At 50.4% G+C, this 13,497-nt stretch overlaps 4 protein-coding genes across 4 annotated transcripts; 3 read left to right on the forward strand and 1 right to left on the reverse strand.

Annotated features, from left to right (window-relative positions):
* Positions 1-731: 731 nt before the first annotated feature.
* P175DRAFT_0513422 (uncharacterized protein) lies at positions 732-5,516 on the forward strand (the record flags this gene model as incomplete). Its single annotated transcript, XM_040898746.1, has 8 exons — positions 732-1,159; positions 1,349-1,365; positions 1,495-1,574; positions 1,646-1,807; positions 1,879-2,563; positions 3,220-3,455; positions 3,537-5,416; positions 5,487-5,516. Exons 1-8 carry the CDS (start codon positions 1,121-1,123, stop codon positions 5,514-5,516), a joined length of 3,129 nt encoding a protein of 1,042 aa, XP_040755837.1. The 5' UTR covers positions 732-1,120.
* Positions 5,517-5,823: 307 nt separating this feature from the next.
* pup1 (proteasome core particle subunit beta 2) lies at positions 5,824-6,816 on the reverse strand (the record flags this gene model as incomplete). The annotated part of the gene is made up of 3 exons (XM_040893364.1): positions 5,824-6,468; positions 6,538-6,624; positions 6,691-6,816. The coding sequence occupies 3 exons, from the start codon at positions 6,814-6,816 to the stop codon at positions 5,824-5,826; spliced, it is 858 nt and encodes a 285-aa protein (XP_040755838.1).
* A 431-nt stretch (positions 6,817-7,247) lies between these two features.
* P175DRAFT_0449981 (FG-nucleoporin NUP159) lies at positions 7,248-12,313 on the forward strand. The gene is made up of 3 exons (XM_040894455.1): positions 7,248-7,644; positions 7,710-8,406; positions 8,464-12,313. The coding sequence occupies exons 1-3, from the start codon at positions 7,561-7,563 to the stop codon at positions 12,189-12,191; spliced, it is 4,509 nt and encodes a 1,502-aa protein (XP_040755839.1). The 5' UTR covers positions 7,248-7,560; the 3' UTR covers positions 12,192-12,313.
* Positions 12,314-12,498: 185 nt separating this feature from the next.
* Positions 12,499-13,476, forward strand: P175DRAFT_0470519 (uncharacterized protein; the record flags this gene model as incomplete). The annotated part of the gene is made up of 3 exons (XM_040895042.1): positions 12,499-12,803; positions 12,938-13,040; positions 13,086-13,476. The coding sequence occupies exons 1-3, from the start codon at positions 12,620-12,622 to the stop codon at positions 13,474-13,476; spliced, it is 678 nt and encodes a 225-aa protein (XP_040755840.1). The 5' UTR covers positions 12,499-12,619.
* Positions 13,477-13,497: the final 21 nt, after the last annotated feature.

Genomic DNA, 13,497 nt, shown 5'->3' on the forward strand with positions numbered 1-13,497 from the left:
TTATTGCAGTGGGCTTCTTGAGTCCGATCTTTTGCTCAAACTTCCCCAACGACAGACCCCGTTCTCGCCGCCCGGGAGCTGTAGAAGAGAAAAAGTTGACCCTATTATGGGGTTCTGGGTGCGATCCCGCCGCCCGAACCGCTGGCCTGGGTCATGTAGGCTTTTTTTCCTTTAATGTTTTGAGAGACCAGGTACTAAGTAGGTACGTACCAGATAGGTTAATGAATTATTTCCTGATAGCTAGCATAATCCCCCCTAATTAACTATGACTGCTGTGTACTCCGTAATCAATACACCAACCCAGGCTTTTTCTTTCTCTTCTCCCATACATACTTGTAGAAAGAGGTATCTTTCTTTTCGTTTCCTGTTTCCTTCCGAGTTTGGATCCTCCAGGCTCCGTGGCTATCTGCCTCTCCAATCATTATAAAAAAAACACACGTTTTAGGTTAACAGTTACCTGGGTAGTCTCCCGAGTCCCTCTCCGACTAAAATCAAACTTAATCCATCCTGTCGGGTTCAGGAAGCAGAAAAGGGAAAAGACGGGTTTCCCTCAGTGTCCACAACGCCCCCCCTTAGGAACTACCCACTTTCCCCCCTCTCTCGTCTGTCATTAGTATGACCAGCAGAACTAGTAGGAGAGTAGTAGGAGAAGGAGGAGTTAGGTAGTAAAACGTATGGAGTACTGTGGCAGCGTGTGGCTAACATGATTTAGTCAAGGCAAACTCATCCCTCTTTTTTTCCTCCCTCAATCATATTATACTTCCTACGTCTGGATGTGCATCTCTGCTCTGTATAACTCTTTCTACTACTACCACTATTACTATTACGACCTCCCACTGCTGGTGTATGATTACTATTTCTCTCCTCTAACTATCTCTTACATATTGATTACCTACTCCCGTGAATAGCTACTTTCCTTTAGAAAGCTGGACCAACTTTACAGAGCTCATCTTTGCTTTCTCTCTCTCTCTCTGTCTCCCTCTCTCTTCTTTTTCTCTTCTTTTCCTTTTTTCCTTTCTTTATTTTCGTTTCTTTTCTTTTTTCGTTAAAATCATTGCCTGATCTATTCTCTCGATTCCTAGCCCACCCCCCACTACAGTAACTGGTTCCGAACGTCGCAATGCCTAGATCCGGTAGAACAACGATTGGAAGACCCTCTGTAAGGATTTCTCTCTCCTCGGTTTTACCTCTGTGGTTCTCTTTCCTGCTGCTACTTGTCCTTAAAATCTGATCTTGGTCTTTTTTTTTTTTTTTTTTTTGGTCCCCCTTTACTCTGTACTGGTCGAGACATTTTTTTTCATCCAGTCGTTTGCTTTCCCTAAACTGTTGCTAACTCGTAATGTCTCAGGACATAGATGCTGACTAGTAGGTCACCTCTCGCCCTATCTCTAAAATAAATATCTCTATCTCGTCAGAGATCTCGCCAGATAAAAAGGCACATCGGACGGGATGGTATCCTTCTTTCCCCTACCTGTTGCTAACAGCTGTTTCTAGTGATACACAGTCGTTGACAGCAAGTGTAACCGACTACCCTATAGAGAATGGAAGAAGATATCATAGGTACCACGAAGGCGGTACGTTCATTAAGAGAGAGAGAGAGAGAAAAAAAAAAAAGGGTTCTACGTGTCTGACTCATATGAAATAGCATATCTGTATCCTAATGATGAGCAGGAGCTAGATCGTCTAGACATGCAACACCATATGTTGAAGTTGATGACCGGTGGGCGCTTGTTTTATGCTCCCTTAATAAACCCGAGAAACATTCTGGATATCGGAACCGGTTCGGGTATTTGGCCCATGGAGCTGGGTAAGTTCTATTCGAAATCGCCTGGGAGCTCGATAGTCTCGACTTTTCTTACATTCTTCTCCGTTGAATAGCGCCCATCTTCCCACAAGCCCAGATCACAGGAACTGACCTGTCACCCGTCCAACCGAACGAAGTACCCGAAAATGTTCACTTTATTGTCGATGACGCCACAGAAGAGGAATGGCTTTGGAGCCCAAACTCTCTCGACTTTATCCACACAAGCCACCTGTCGGGCTCTCTTCCATCCTTCAAGGATCTGTTACGAAAAATGTTTAAGCATCTCAAACCGGGAGCCTGGGCAGAGTGCCACGAATTTGACACAAAGCCGAAGTGTGACGATGGCACAATGCCCCCGGAGGACCCCGATACCTTTAGCACCTATGCACTACAGGATTGGTGCGACCTGCAAATACGTGCAGGACAGGCAGTTGACCCCCCGAGGCAATTCCGGGTCGCCCATCGCATTGCACGATGGATGAGGGAAGTGGGCTTCGTCGATGTCGAGGAACGTATCCTTCCAGCCCCTGTGAATCCCTGGTCGAGCGACCCGCACCTCCGCAACATCGGCAGGTGGAACGAGACAAACTTCCTAGAAGCCCTATCAGGGTGGTCATATAAACCGCTGACTGCCCTTGGCTGGTCGAAACCGGAAATCGAAGTCTTCCTTGTTGATGTCCGGAGGAGTGTACAAAACCGCGACGTCCACGCTTATCTCAACCTTCACGTGGTGACAGGAAGGAAGCCACATCCGGGAGAGTAAGCTCGATGGATACAAAAGTCTTTGATCATTACGTTCTTGGCCCTGCTTTTGTGATTTTCCTACCTTGACTCCCATTTTTGTCCTAAATTCTCATGACTGGCTAGCATTAGCATTAGATACCACCGGTTGGGGAGAGGGGATGCATGGAACGGCGTGCACTAGATTTATACATATACCACAATTACATACCACCTTCAAAGCCTTCCTCGTCATGTAGTAAATAGAGAAGTAAACAGATGCGGATGGCCTGAAAGCAATGAGAGGATACATAAGAGAGCGCATCGGCACCAAAAAGCTTAAAAAAAACCAATAAATGTAAGTATCAGGAAAGCATTCCAGTAAATTGGATTTCCAAAGTGAATGTTTTATTGTTGTGAATAGTTTTATGGATTGACTTTCGGAACGAGCGGCCGGGATGGTAGCCTCAGGCAACAAAGACCGGACTTCACAGCTTAGTCACCAGAAAACAGAACTCCAGTTTTGAACCGGAACCGAAACCGCAACAGCTCTTGATCATATCAGCTATTCTTGCAAGCGTGGGGCACTCAATTGCTCGTACATGACATTATTGCTTCATGTCTTTCGGGAGACATGCCTACCGGCATGTCATCCAGCCTTCTCCGACTCCCTTCATTGACCACGTATGGATCAGTGAGGAGCTACTCGCCTCGACATTCCGGCGATTCGCAAATAGCCAACGACGGTATGAGAGTCGAGTTCCGGGGCCATTGGAGGCAAGAAAGCGCCTGGCGAGGCGGCGGAATACCGCGCTAGCAGGTCTTGCGGGATCGGGGCCGCTGGATGATATTGCATGCTTGTTTGGACGAAATGGACGAGAACATATGAAGTGGAATGATGGGGGGAATAATACGTTGTCGGAGTCGCTAGGTAACGATTTATGAACCTTTTTTTATTCCCTTCATTTTTCTTGTGGCGTTGGGAGAGTTAAGTTACTGACATGTTTTGAAGATGCCTTTCCTCGCCCTTCGTCACACTCAACCGGTCCCGTGCCGTTCTTTTATGATGAGAATCCGAACTCAATTGGATTCGACAAGCCGCTGGCTTGGCCGGATGCTCGGGATGGGACGGACAAAGTCGCTCGCGACAAGTATATCGGAGAGCAATTGAGGAAGCATCGGACGATGCGGGATTTGAAACAAGCTATTCGCCAGTTCAACGTCGACCTTCAACGTGAACCCGCATATAGTCGGCTTATATTCGACCATTTGTTGGCTGGCTCGGCTGGGGAGAAGACGGCCGTCGAGGAAATTGCACTGTTTTTAGAGGATCCTCTTTTGAATATTTGTGGAGCGGGAAACTATCTCGGCGCAGTCGAGCATCATATCTCGCGCGGAATCTGCTTGACTAAACAACGTGCTCCCCTGGATGCTTTCATTCGAGCCTTGGAGCTTGGGCTTGTTCCTTCGGATGAAATATGTGCGATTATAAAAGCACTATCGAAATTTTCGGTTAGGAGCAGGGGGGCTGGGAAGCAGAGTGGGAAGCCTTTGACACGATTCTATAGAGAGATGTGGGATGCCATTGGTCGGTGCGACGTCTACGATTATAAGGACCTAGATAAGACCACTGTCGACACCTGGCTTGGTGTTCTCCTGGACAAGGGCTTAATGAATGATCTGCATCTGGCGAAGGAAATCATCTTGGCTACCGATGCCTCTCTGTCAACAAAACGCGAGTGGACCCCGAAGTTTATCATCAACTGGTTGGAGGCTCATCAAGGGTTGCAATCTAAGCTTGATGAACAATATGCCGACGGAATCTTGAATCCCGAGTCAGTCCTTCGTATCACGGAGCTCCTTGTGCTCAATAAAAGGACTCAATTGTTGGAGACGTGGCAGACTTGCTTGACTGGGCTTCAGGATGCCACACTCATGGGCTCATCGGATGTTTGGACTGATCTACAACAGCCCACAGGTACATCCACCTCCGGACTCCCGCTACAGCATCAAATCATACTTCGTCTGTGGAATTTGCGAGTGCTTGGCTCTCATGTTCCCGCAAGGTCACACCCGAGGCGAGGCCCAAGAGAAACTGATCCCACCATACTCAGTCTTTTTAACCTATATGATTCCAAGAGGACTGACACGCGCGAGGACTTCATGAGTAGCTTAATGAAGGGAATCCATGAGCTGGGCATACCATTCAATGGCCTGCTGATGCTAGCCGTCGACCTGAGAGCCGGTAAAAGCATGACCAAAACGGCTCGACAGACTTTGCAAAAATTCGAATCCTCACCACCCTCCTTCTCCGACATCTTCACAGACCTTCACGCCTACAATGCGGCCGTCCCTCACTTCTTCTCAAACTTTGAAAAAATGGTCCGCGACATCGACATTACCAGTTCTACCTTTGTCGAACACGCAATCAACCTTGCGAGAACAGGCGACTCCAAAACCGTCTGGACCCTCATCCGCCTCCTCCGATCACACACGCCTCTCAAAATCGCCCTGGCCAAATCCTGGCAGAGCATCCCAGACCCATCCGCGAAGGCGCTAGTCCGCTACTACCCGGAGCCCAGGACAGCCGCTTGCCCGGACCCCCATGCCTCGCTCGAGATGATCAACCTCCTCGCGATCGCATTTGCCTACTCAAAGCAGCTCAGCCCGCGTCGGTCTTTCGAACTAGTCCGCTGGCTTTATGTCTTTCTTTACAAGCACAACGCTCCCGTGCAGCCGGCCTTAGTGCGCGCCTTGTATCATGCCGGAGTGGTCCGGTTTCGACGCGATGGGCTGCGTGTAGCCCCAACGCAGTATGCCTATATTTGTGCTATTGTAAAGGACGCCGAGGGCCCCGAGGTTGTCAAGGCGTTGATGGATAACACTTTACAGGTTGGTCAGAGATACGAGGATCCTGCGGACAGAGGGGGACGACCTTTGAAATGTTGATTTACATGATCAGATCAGATCAGATCGATCAGATGAGGGTTGAGTACCTAGTTTTTTTTGTACACATCATATCGGCCACTAAACTATATTTGGGGGTATTGCGCGAAGATAGTAGATATGTAACTGCAACTTGTATATAGACTTATATATGATTGAGTGGATAGCTATGACTTGGTGGGATTCATATCGGAAATGGAATTGTTTTGGTAGTTGAAAAGTCCTCGTTGTTTCATTTAAAGTAGTGGTGGTTTAGTACAAACATAACCGCAGTCCCCGTCGAATGAATGAGAAAAGTAGGTTTATTTCTCTTGAACCAAGCCTCCCAGCCGCTCTCCATTACTCCTCTCTATTTACGAGTCCACCTCCATCAGATTGGGATCGCCAGAAACCTCTTCCACTGTTACGTATTTTCTCAAGTCCTCCTTGGTATAGACCTTCTCGTTGAGGTAAGCGGTAGTGCCCTTGGGGAAGCGGTAGTTGCGCTCCTTCTGGCCACGCTCGTTGGGCTTGATGTAGTTGCGGAGGAGCTGTGTGGGCTTGTCCGTCTCGATGACGCAGACATCGACGTTGCTGCCGGACCCCAGATCGTTGAAAATACCCGCCTTGATAGCTTCGGACGCCAGCGCGATGGCCTCCTCCTTGTTCAGATTGGGCTTCCATGTAGACTCGAAGACGGACATGGCCGCTAGCGAGCCAGAGCCCATGGTCACGTAGGGGAGTTTATCCGTTGATCCGTGGGCGTGGACAGTGTAGAGGCCCGTGCCAGTAGGGTCAACACCAGCAACCACCAAGTACGCGCCAATGTGTCCCTGGTATCGGAAGAGGTGTTGTTTCAGCATTGTCATGCAGGTGATTACCCGGGGGGGTCGTCCAGTCGAAAGAGCGTGTAATTCGATGTTGGAGCTGATCAGGGCGGTGGTGAACTCGGTGTCAGCAGCTGTACCCGCACCTGCACACCAGATCTTTGGAGCAATGTAGTGCAGTTTCTCGCAGTTCTATTGTTTTTTTTTTGTTTTTGGTTCAAGGGGACAAACTTGGTGTCAGTAAAAGGGCCTTGGAAAGACTAATTCGATGATGGGAGATGAGAGAGAGGTCGTGGCTACCTTGTCAGCTACTATGGGACCGCTGGTTGCTCTGGTATCTGCTGCGATCTGTAAATCGGTATCGTCAGCCTTGTTCATCACAACCCACCACTACGGGAGTCGGAGAGAACAAACCACAACGCCGTTATCGAAAATACAACCGACAATGGTTGTACCTGTGCTTGTAGCTTTTGGTAGGGGTGCACCCTTAGCATGCAGAGCCGCGTTGCGGTTGTAGTTGGAGAAGTCGAAGCCGGTCATGACGACGGCGAAGTGGGATCAGAGTGAAAATAAAGAGACAGAACGGAGTGCAGTCTGCAAAACGGACGGGATCAGGGTAGAGGAATCTGAACTCGGGAGAAAGGTGAGGATAAGGATGAACGAGATGGAGAGCTGTGAGTGACGAAGCTTCCCGCCGCCTAGCCTGTAGCTGCCTCAGGCAACTCTGGGTCCCGTGCCCGGAGCTCTGGTGCCGGAGATATGATGTTCCGATAGGGTCAAAAATTCGCTACTCTGGACTCTTATTTTCTTTCTAGTCATTTAATTCACGGCTTGATTCGTCGAGATTCATCGATTGTCGCCATCTTTACATAATAGAGTCGACCTGTCGAATTGGGAATAGGACAATTTCGACCCTCTACTGCTGTTTTTGTTGGGTTTGGGGATCGCCCGAAGATGAACCACAGGCATGAAGTGAAGTAACTAGTTACCTGCTATTACTTGCTTACGTCTTGTCTGGTCTTGTATATTCAACCACGCTTCGGTCCCGGCCAACTTGTCTCCGTCTCTGTTCCTCCTTCCATTTGTTTCCCGCGCCGTTTCCCCTTCCCTCCTGGGAAGGCGATCAAGATTTTTGCGCAGTTTTTCAACCGGAGTCCCAAGCAACTCCAGCGTCGCTCCTTTCCAGCCTTGCCGCCGACTCCTCCTTCTCCCCATGGTCCAAGGCCCAGGTTATCTTTAGGCGACCGTCCTCGTTCAATATCGGCCGATTTAGACAAACTCAGGATGGCCTTTAGCATTGTGCCCTCGAACCCTGCGGGGGGGATCCCAGCGGAATTGGGAGCTGAGCTTCCAGACGTCTGTGCCGAGGTAACTACGTCGCATGGTCAAGCTGTGGCTGATGTCTTGGGAGAGCTTGCTAATCGCATGAATAGGAAGTTGGTTTTAAAGGCGTTTCCGGCGACAGTAACGTCCAACTCCTTCCGACCCCCTGGCCGACTGATGCCCTTCCAGCCCCAACTTGCACCTTGCTCGCTGTCGCGGCCACCAAAGGTATAGTTGTGGGAGCTGGACCAAATTCCCTATCAATTGCCTCCTCCGAGTCAGTCAGAGCCGCAATATCATCATCTGCCGGAGAGGAACAGGTGAAGACAAAGCCGTTCCAGCCCCAAGCAACGATATCCCTTCCTGCCCGACCCACACACATAGCCTTCGCGTCTGGAGACACTGCCTTGGTGCTGGCTACAGAGAACGGGCCACAACTGTCCGTCTTCCAGACAACCGCTCTATTACAGCCAAACGCGCAACCGGCCTTGTCTATCCCTACGAATGGCGCTACTTTCCGAGCTGTCGCTCCAAACCCCGCGCCAGCTGAGGATTCTCACTCTTCTTCCCTTGTCGCTCTTGTTACTACAGGGGGGGAATTGCTCATTGCGGACCTCAAGGCGGGAAGCCTCGTGTCGGGACCGAATGGGAATATCTTGAAAACTGGGGTTAGCTCTGTTTGTTGGAGTAATAAGGGCAAACAACTTGTAGCCGGTTTGGTGGATGGAACAGCCTACCAGATGGCGCCAGATGGTGTACAAAAGGACCTTATCCCTTGCCCTTCCGATCTTGAAGAGCCCTGTCATGGTAAGTTTTGGTGAAGTAGGGAAAATAAGCGCACTTTCAATGACTAAATCTCCTTAGTTTCTTCTATCGCTTGGCTAGAAAACGACATCTTTCTGACAGTTTATACTCCGAACGCCGCTGAAGATGATATGGGAAATACGCCTCCATCATCCTATTATATCATAACCCGAAGAAAGCAGGCCCCCTTCTTGATCCAGAAGCTGCCAGAGCTCGCTGCGCCCTGGGGCTTCAAACGTGCCCCTGCTTACCAATTCATTGCACGCCTCAGAGATTACAAACCTCATCTGAAAGATGCGTTGATAATTTCATCTACCGCTTCCGCCGACGTGGGACTAATCACAAGGTCGGACCAACCGCTGGCAAGTGACGATGGTGCTGCAGCCGCTGTTGGACTCTTCGTTACAACTGAAGTTAATGATGATACTAAAAAGGCTAGCATTCCTTTGATGGACTCAGGTGATGAGACCTCAGTGATAGGTTTAGGAATCGACTTGTCTAGCTCGGAGCTTGTGATGTCTCCGATTCAAGGCGAAGATATTCCTGAGAGCTCGACCCCCTTACCTAACCTTTTCCTCCTGAACCACGAAGGCATTCTCTCGTCTTGGTGGTTCATATACTCGGAGTCCATCCGTCAGAAAACACCATATTCCGGCCTAGCCTCAGTGGCATCGCAGCAGCAGCAGCAGCCAGCACCCCAGCCTCAGCTCCAGCCAGTGCAACAACAGCCTGCCGCCCTACCAACTTTTGGACAATCAGGTTTCGGTAGCTCGACCGGCTTGGGTGCACCGAGTTTCGGGTCTTCAGGGGTTGGCAGGCCATCTGCTGCGCCGGCATTTGGATCTCCATCATCCTTGGGTAGCACTCAAACCCCAGGGTTTGGGAAGCCCTCGTTTGGTGCCCCGGCCTTTGGAGCTCCTTCTCAAATAGGGCCATCATTTGGATCGTCTAGCGCCTTGGGTCAAGGAGGGTCGCCGTTTGGCAAGACTGCCTTTGGACAACCTTCGACCACTGGAAAAGGACTCGCAAATCCATTTGGAACGGCTGGACAGACCTCAGGGGGCGGTTTTGGTTCATTCGCAAGCACTGGTGGGTTTGCCGGTCTAGCGGCTTCTAAACCGTCGGGGGAATCACCATTCAGCAAGGTTACTGGTGGAAGTCCCTTCTCGAAGCCCTCGGAGCCCTCGGTTTTTGGTAGTCAATCCGCCACTCAGTCTGCATTTGGTACTCAACAGACGACCGAGACAAAGAGTCCCTTTGGACTGGGTAGTGGTGGCTTTGTTCTTGGGTCTACCTTCAAGGGTGATGGGACTGCTGTCAATGATGGCCCCAAACCCGAGAAATCTTCAGGCTTATTCTCTCTTGGAGCACTGGATGAGATGGTGTCTACTCCGGACAAAGAAAGCCCGCCAACAGAAGCTATGGATGACATGGATGACTCGTCTGCTCCTCAGCAAAATACACCGGAGCCAAAGGCACAAGCACCGTCCTTATTCGGTGTTCCCTCCAAGCCAGCACCCTCTGGGTCGTCTTCATTATTCGGCTCTTTCGGTTCGCAGGCACAAGCTCCTCAACCTTTCAGTTCCGCCCCATCGAGCAAGTCGCCTTTCTCAATCTTGGGGAATGCTGCTGCTGAGAAACAGACACTAAGCCCTCCATCTCCTCCTTCCGAGAAAACGGCCGTCGCCAGCCCACCTCTAACCCAGGCAAAGCTACCAGAGCCTGAAACTACTCCCGCCATTTCCCTGCCAGAACCACCCTTGCCTCCCGATTCTACAAGCAAGACTGTGTATGGGCCTGGCGACACCTCTGCTTCCTCCAATGTCTCTAAATGCTCAGTAGAAGACGCACCTCTACCACCGGATTTCGAGACTGCACCGAAATTTTCGGAATCTGACAGCGAGCCACCCCTCCCACCAGATTTTACGACTGCTCCAGCGGCTGGAGGCGAACCGCCTCTACCACCAGATTTTACGACCGCCCCAAAACTATCAGGGGCCGACAGCGAACCTCCTTTACCCCCAGATTTCACGTCAAAGCCCAAAGAGAAATTGAAGCCAGCCGAAGAGGCACCGTTGCCTCCAGATTTTATGACACAGAAGCCCAGCACTTTAACCAAAGGAGCTCCCCCTGTTCCCGACGGCTCAGATGCGGATGAATCCGAGAAGGGTTTCAATGAGGAGGAGGAAGAGGAGGAAGAGGAGGAAGAGGAGGAGGAGTCAGATTTCGAGGATAGTGGTGAAGACATTACACATGACCTTGGCGAGCCAGAATCCGACGGACCTAGCCCAGAGACCTCTTTTGGTGCCGAAATTTCCGATAAAAGTTCTGCTGGCGGCCTGTTTGATCGAATTTCCCAGCCGAACCAACCGGGGCGACAGCAGCCACGGCAGTTGTTTGGAGAAATCAGCAAACCATTCTTCCCTCAGGCAGTTCAAACCCGTGAGCCGCCAAGGTCGCCCAGCCCTGTCCGACCTCTCCGCGCACAGCAGAATGTTCTCAAGCAAGAGAGCTACACATCAGTTAGCACCCCTCATAAACCAGGGAGCGCACTTGCAGCCCGGAAAGCGTCTCTGTCTGAGATTGCTAAACGTGACGGTCCGCTAAGACCTGAGCCCATCCATGCTGTGCAGCGTCCACGACCCCAGCCTATTGTTCAGACGCAAGATGAGACCTTGTCCGATGACGAAGATGAGCGACTTCGTGCGGATCTTAGTCGGTCTTTGGAGCCTGTGCCTACTCTTGATCCTTTCTTACCTCATCAGGATTATACAGGTCAGGCCACAAAGCCGGGTATTCCAGGTCAAATCGAACGGCTATACCGTGATATCAACTCGATGGTGGATACTTTGGGCATTAATTCTCGCTCTTTGGCCTCCTTCCTCCTGTACCAACAAGGATCAGCGAACCCTAATTGGATGAGCCTTCTCCAGAGTGATCACCCTGCTGATATCCTGGACGAGAAGCTACTTCTACGAGAAATTGAGGAGTTAGGTCATGCCGTCACTCTCCTTGTAGGTTCTCTCGAGGAACAACGTGTGCAAGGGGTCGAAGAAAAGCTCGAGAAATGCCGAGAGCTACTGAGTAAGGATATTCTTACGCTGCGCAGTCAGTGTGCCAGTATCCGGAAAACCCTCGACGCCCACACTGATGCGGCTGCCATTGTCTCTGCTCGTCTCTCTGCGGAGCAAGCAAATCTTCAGCAAGATCTTCGGTCATTATCGGCGGAAATCCAAGGGAGACTGGCCGATTTGGAGTCTGCAGTATCTCTTCTGCGCGCTAAGATCGCAGATGCTCCCCGTGCGGATGGGTCGCGCCAGTCGACGAAACGCCCAACCGTTGAGGCTGTCACGTCCACCATTGCGACTATGATGAATATGGTGGAAAGCAAGAGCAGTGATATCGATGTCCTGGAGGTTCAGCTGAAGAAGCTAGGCATTGATACTTCGGCGTCCCCCGTTAGCCGGGAGGGATCCCCATTTACTACCCCGAGGAAAGGCCTGGGCAAGCTTCCTAGCACCCCTGGATCTTGTGGGTCCGTGGATGTACCTGTCAGCTCATATCATACACCAGACTCCTCTGCTCGAGGCCTCAACTTCCGAGCGAGCATCAATGGGTCAGCTAAAGTGAGCCGGCTCCGTACCGTGGAAAATATGAGTGGCTTGGAGGGCAAGTCATGGAGTACTCAATGGATGGCCAAGATGCAGCGCAAGCAGCACATAGTAGAAAGTTTGAAAAAGGCAATTGGGGAGAAGCAATCGAAAGTGAGAAGCATGGATGACTTGTAGGATTATGTGGTTTTACGGGCCTTTTTGCCTTTAGCATATTTACTCTGTTTATTTTGTGCTATGAATGATAAAAAAAACCAACGAGTCACGGCATGGAGCAACTAGTTTTTTTTTGGGGGGGGGGGGGATGTCAGTGGAGTATCTGTATGTACATAGACCTGACGACTCTCTTTTTTTGTAGTAATCAACTAATTAAAATATCCGTCTTATCTGAAGCCTTAATTTCACAATTCTATAAAGGCCATTGTGAGTGAGAGCTACGACCCGCACCACCGGCTTGACATCACAGAATCCCCGCCGATGACATCAACTACACCACCCTGCATCTGGACCTCTACTTATACTTGAAAAAAACCAAAAAAAAAATCCACAGAGTTATTGTCAATACTCAATCGCAAGGATATATTCCTCTCAGACAATCTACAAAAATGTCCACCGTCACCGAATTCATATATTTCCATCTGAAGGATACTGTAAAGCCCGAAGACCCCTCGAACAACGAAGGACTTGCTCTCCTTCGGATATTCAAAGCAACTACAGCGCAAAGCGGCTACAAAGGTTCTGCATGGGGAAGAACAAAAGAGGATGAGAACCTCGTCGTATGGGCTATTGGTTAGTACCCCAGCTACCTACCTCCTTCCTCCAGTGGACACACACTCCACTCCATCATATCATATCACATCACATCACATCACATCACATATGACGAAAAAAAATAAATAAATAAATAAATAAACCCACCGCAGACTGGGTAGACGCACACACAGGAACCCAAACATCCCAGCTCTCGCCGTTTCTCGAACCCAATACGCAAATCGGAACAATCTTCACGACTCTCCAGCCGCCGCCGTTCTTCCCGCCCGAGCGTTCCTTGTTTTCCGAACCAAAAGGCAGACGCAGCAGATCGTCGACGTTGATCGCGAACCCTGTTACGGAATTATGCCCGCTTGCGTTTCCGACCTCGCTCTCGCCGCAGGAGCGTACAGGAGTGTGTGATGGCTTGATTCGGTTCCGGAGTGCGCTTGTGGAGCGGGCTGCGGCGGAGTATAGACCGAAGTCGTTTTCCATGGGACAGGTGGAGCGGCCTGGGACGTTTGCGCAGGAGAAGAGTCCGTCTGGGGAGGCGTTTGTGCATCTTCTGGTTATTGGGTGGGAGAGCGTTGAGGCGCATGTGGCTGCGAAGGGGACAAAGGAGTTTACGGAGGCGATTCAGCCCATTAGGGAGAAGATGGTGTCGCCGTTGCAAGGGTTGGGGATGAAGCATGTGACGTTTCAGAAGGTGTGAGCTCATGGTGTTGATTTTAAG

Source organism: Aspergillus ochraceoroseus (genome assembly GCF_002846915.1).
Source record: "Aspergillus ochraceoroseus IBT 24754 chromosome Unknown P175scaffold_1, whole genome shotgun sequence".
In the NCBI taxonomy this organism is placed as follows: domain Eukaryota; kingdom Fungi; phylum Ascomycota; class Eurotiomycetes; order Eurotiales; family Aspergillaceae; genus Aspergillus; species Aspergillus ochraceoroseus.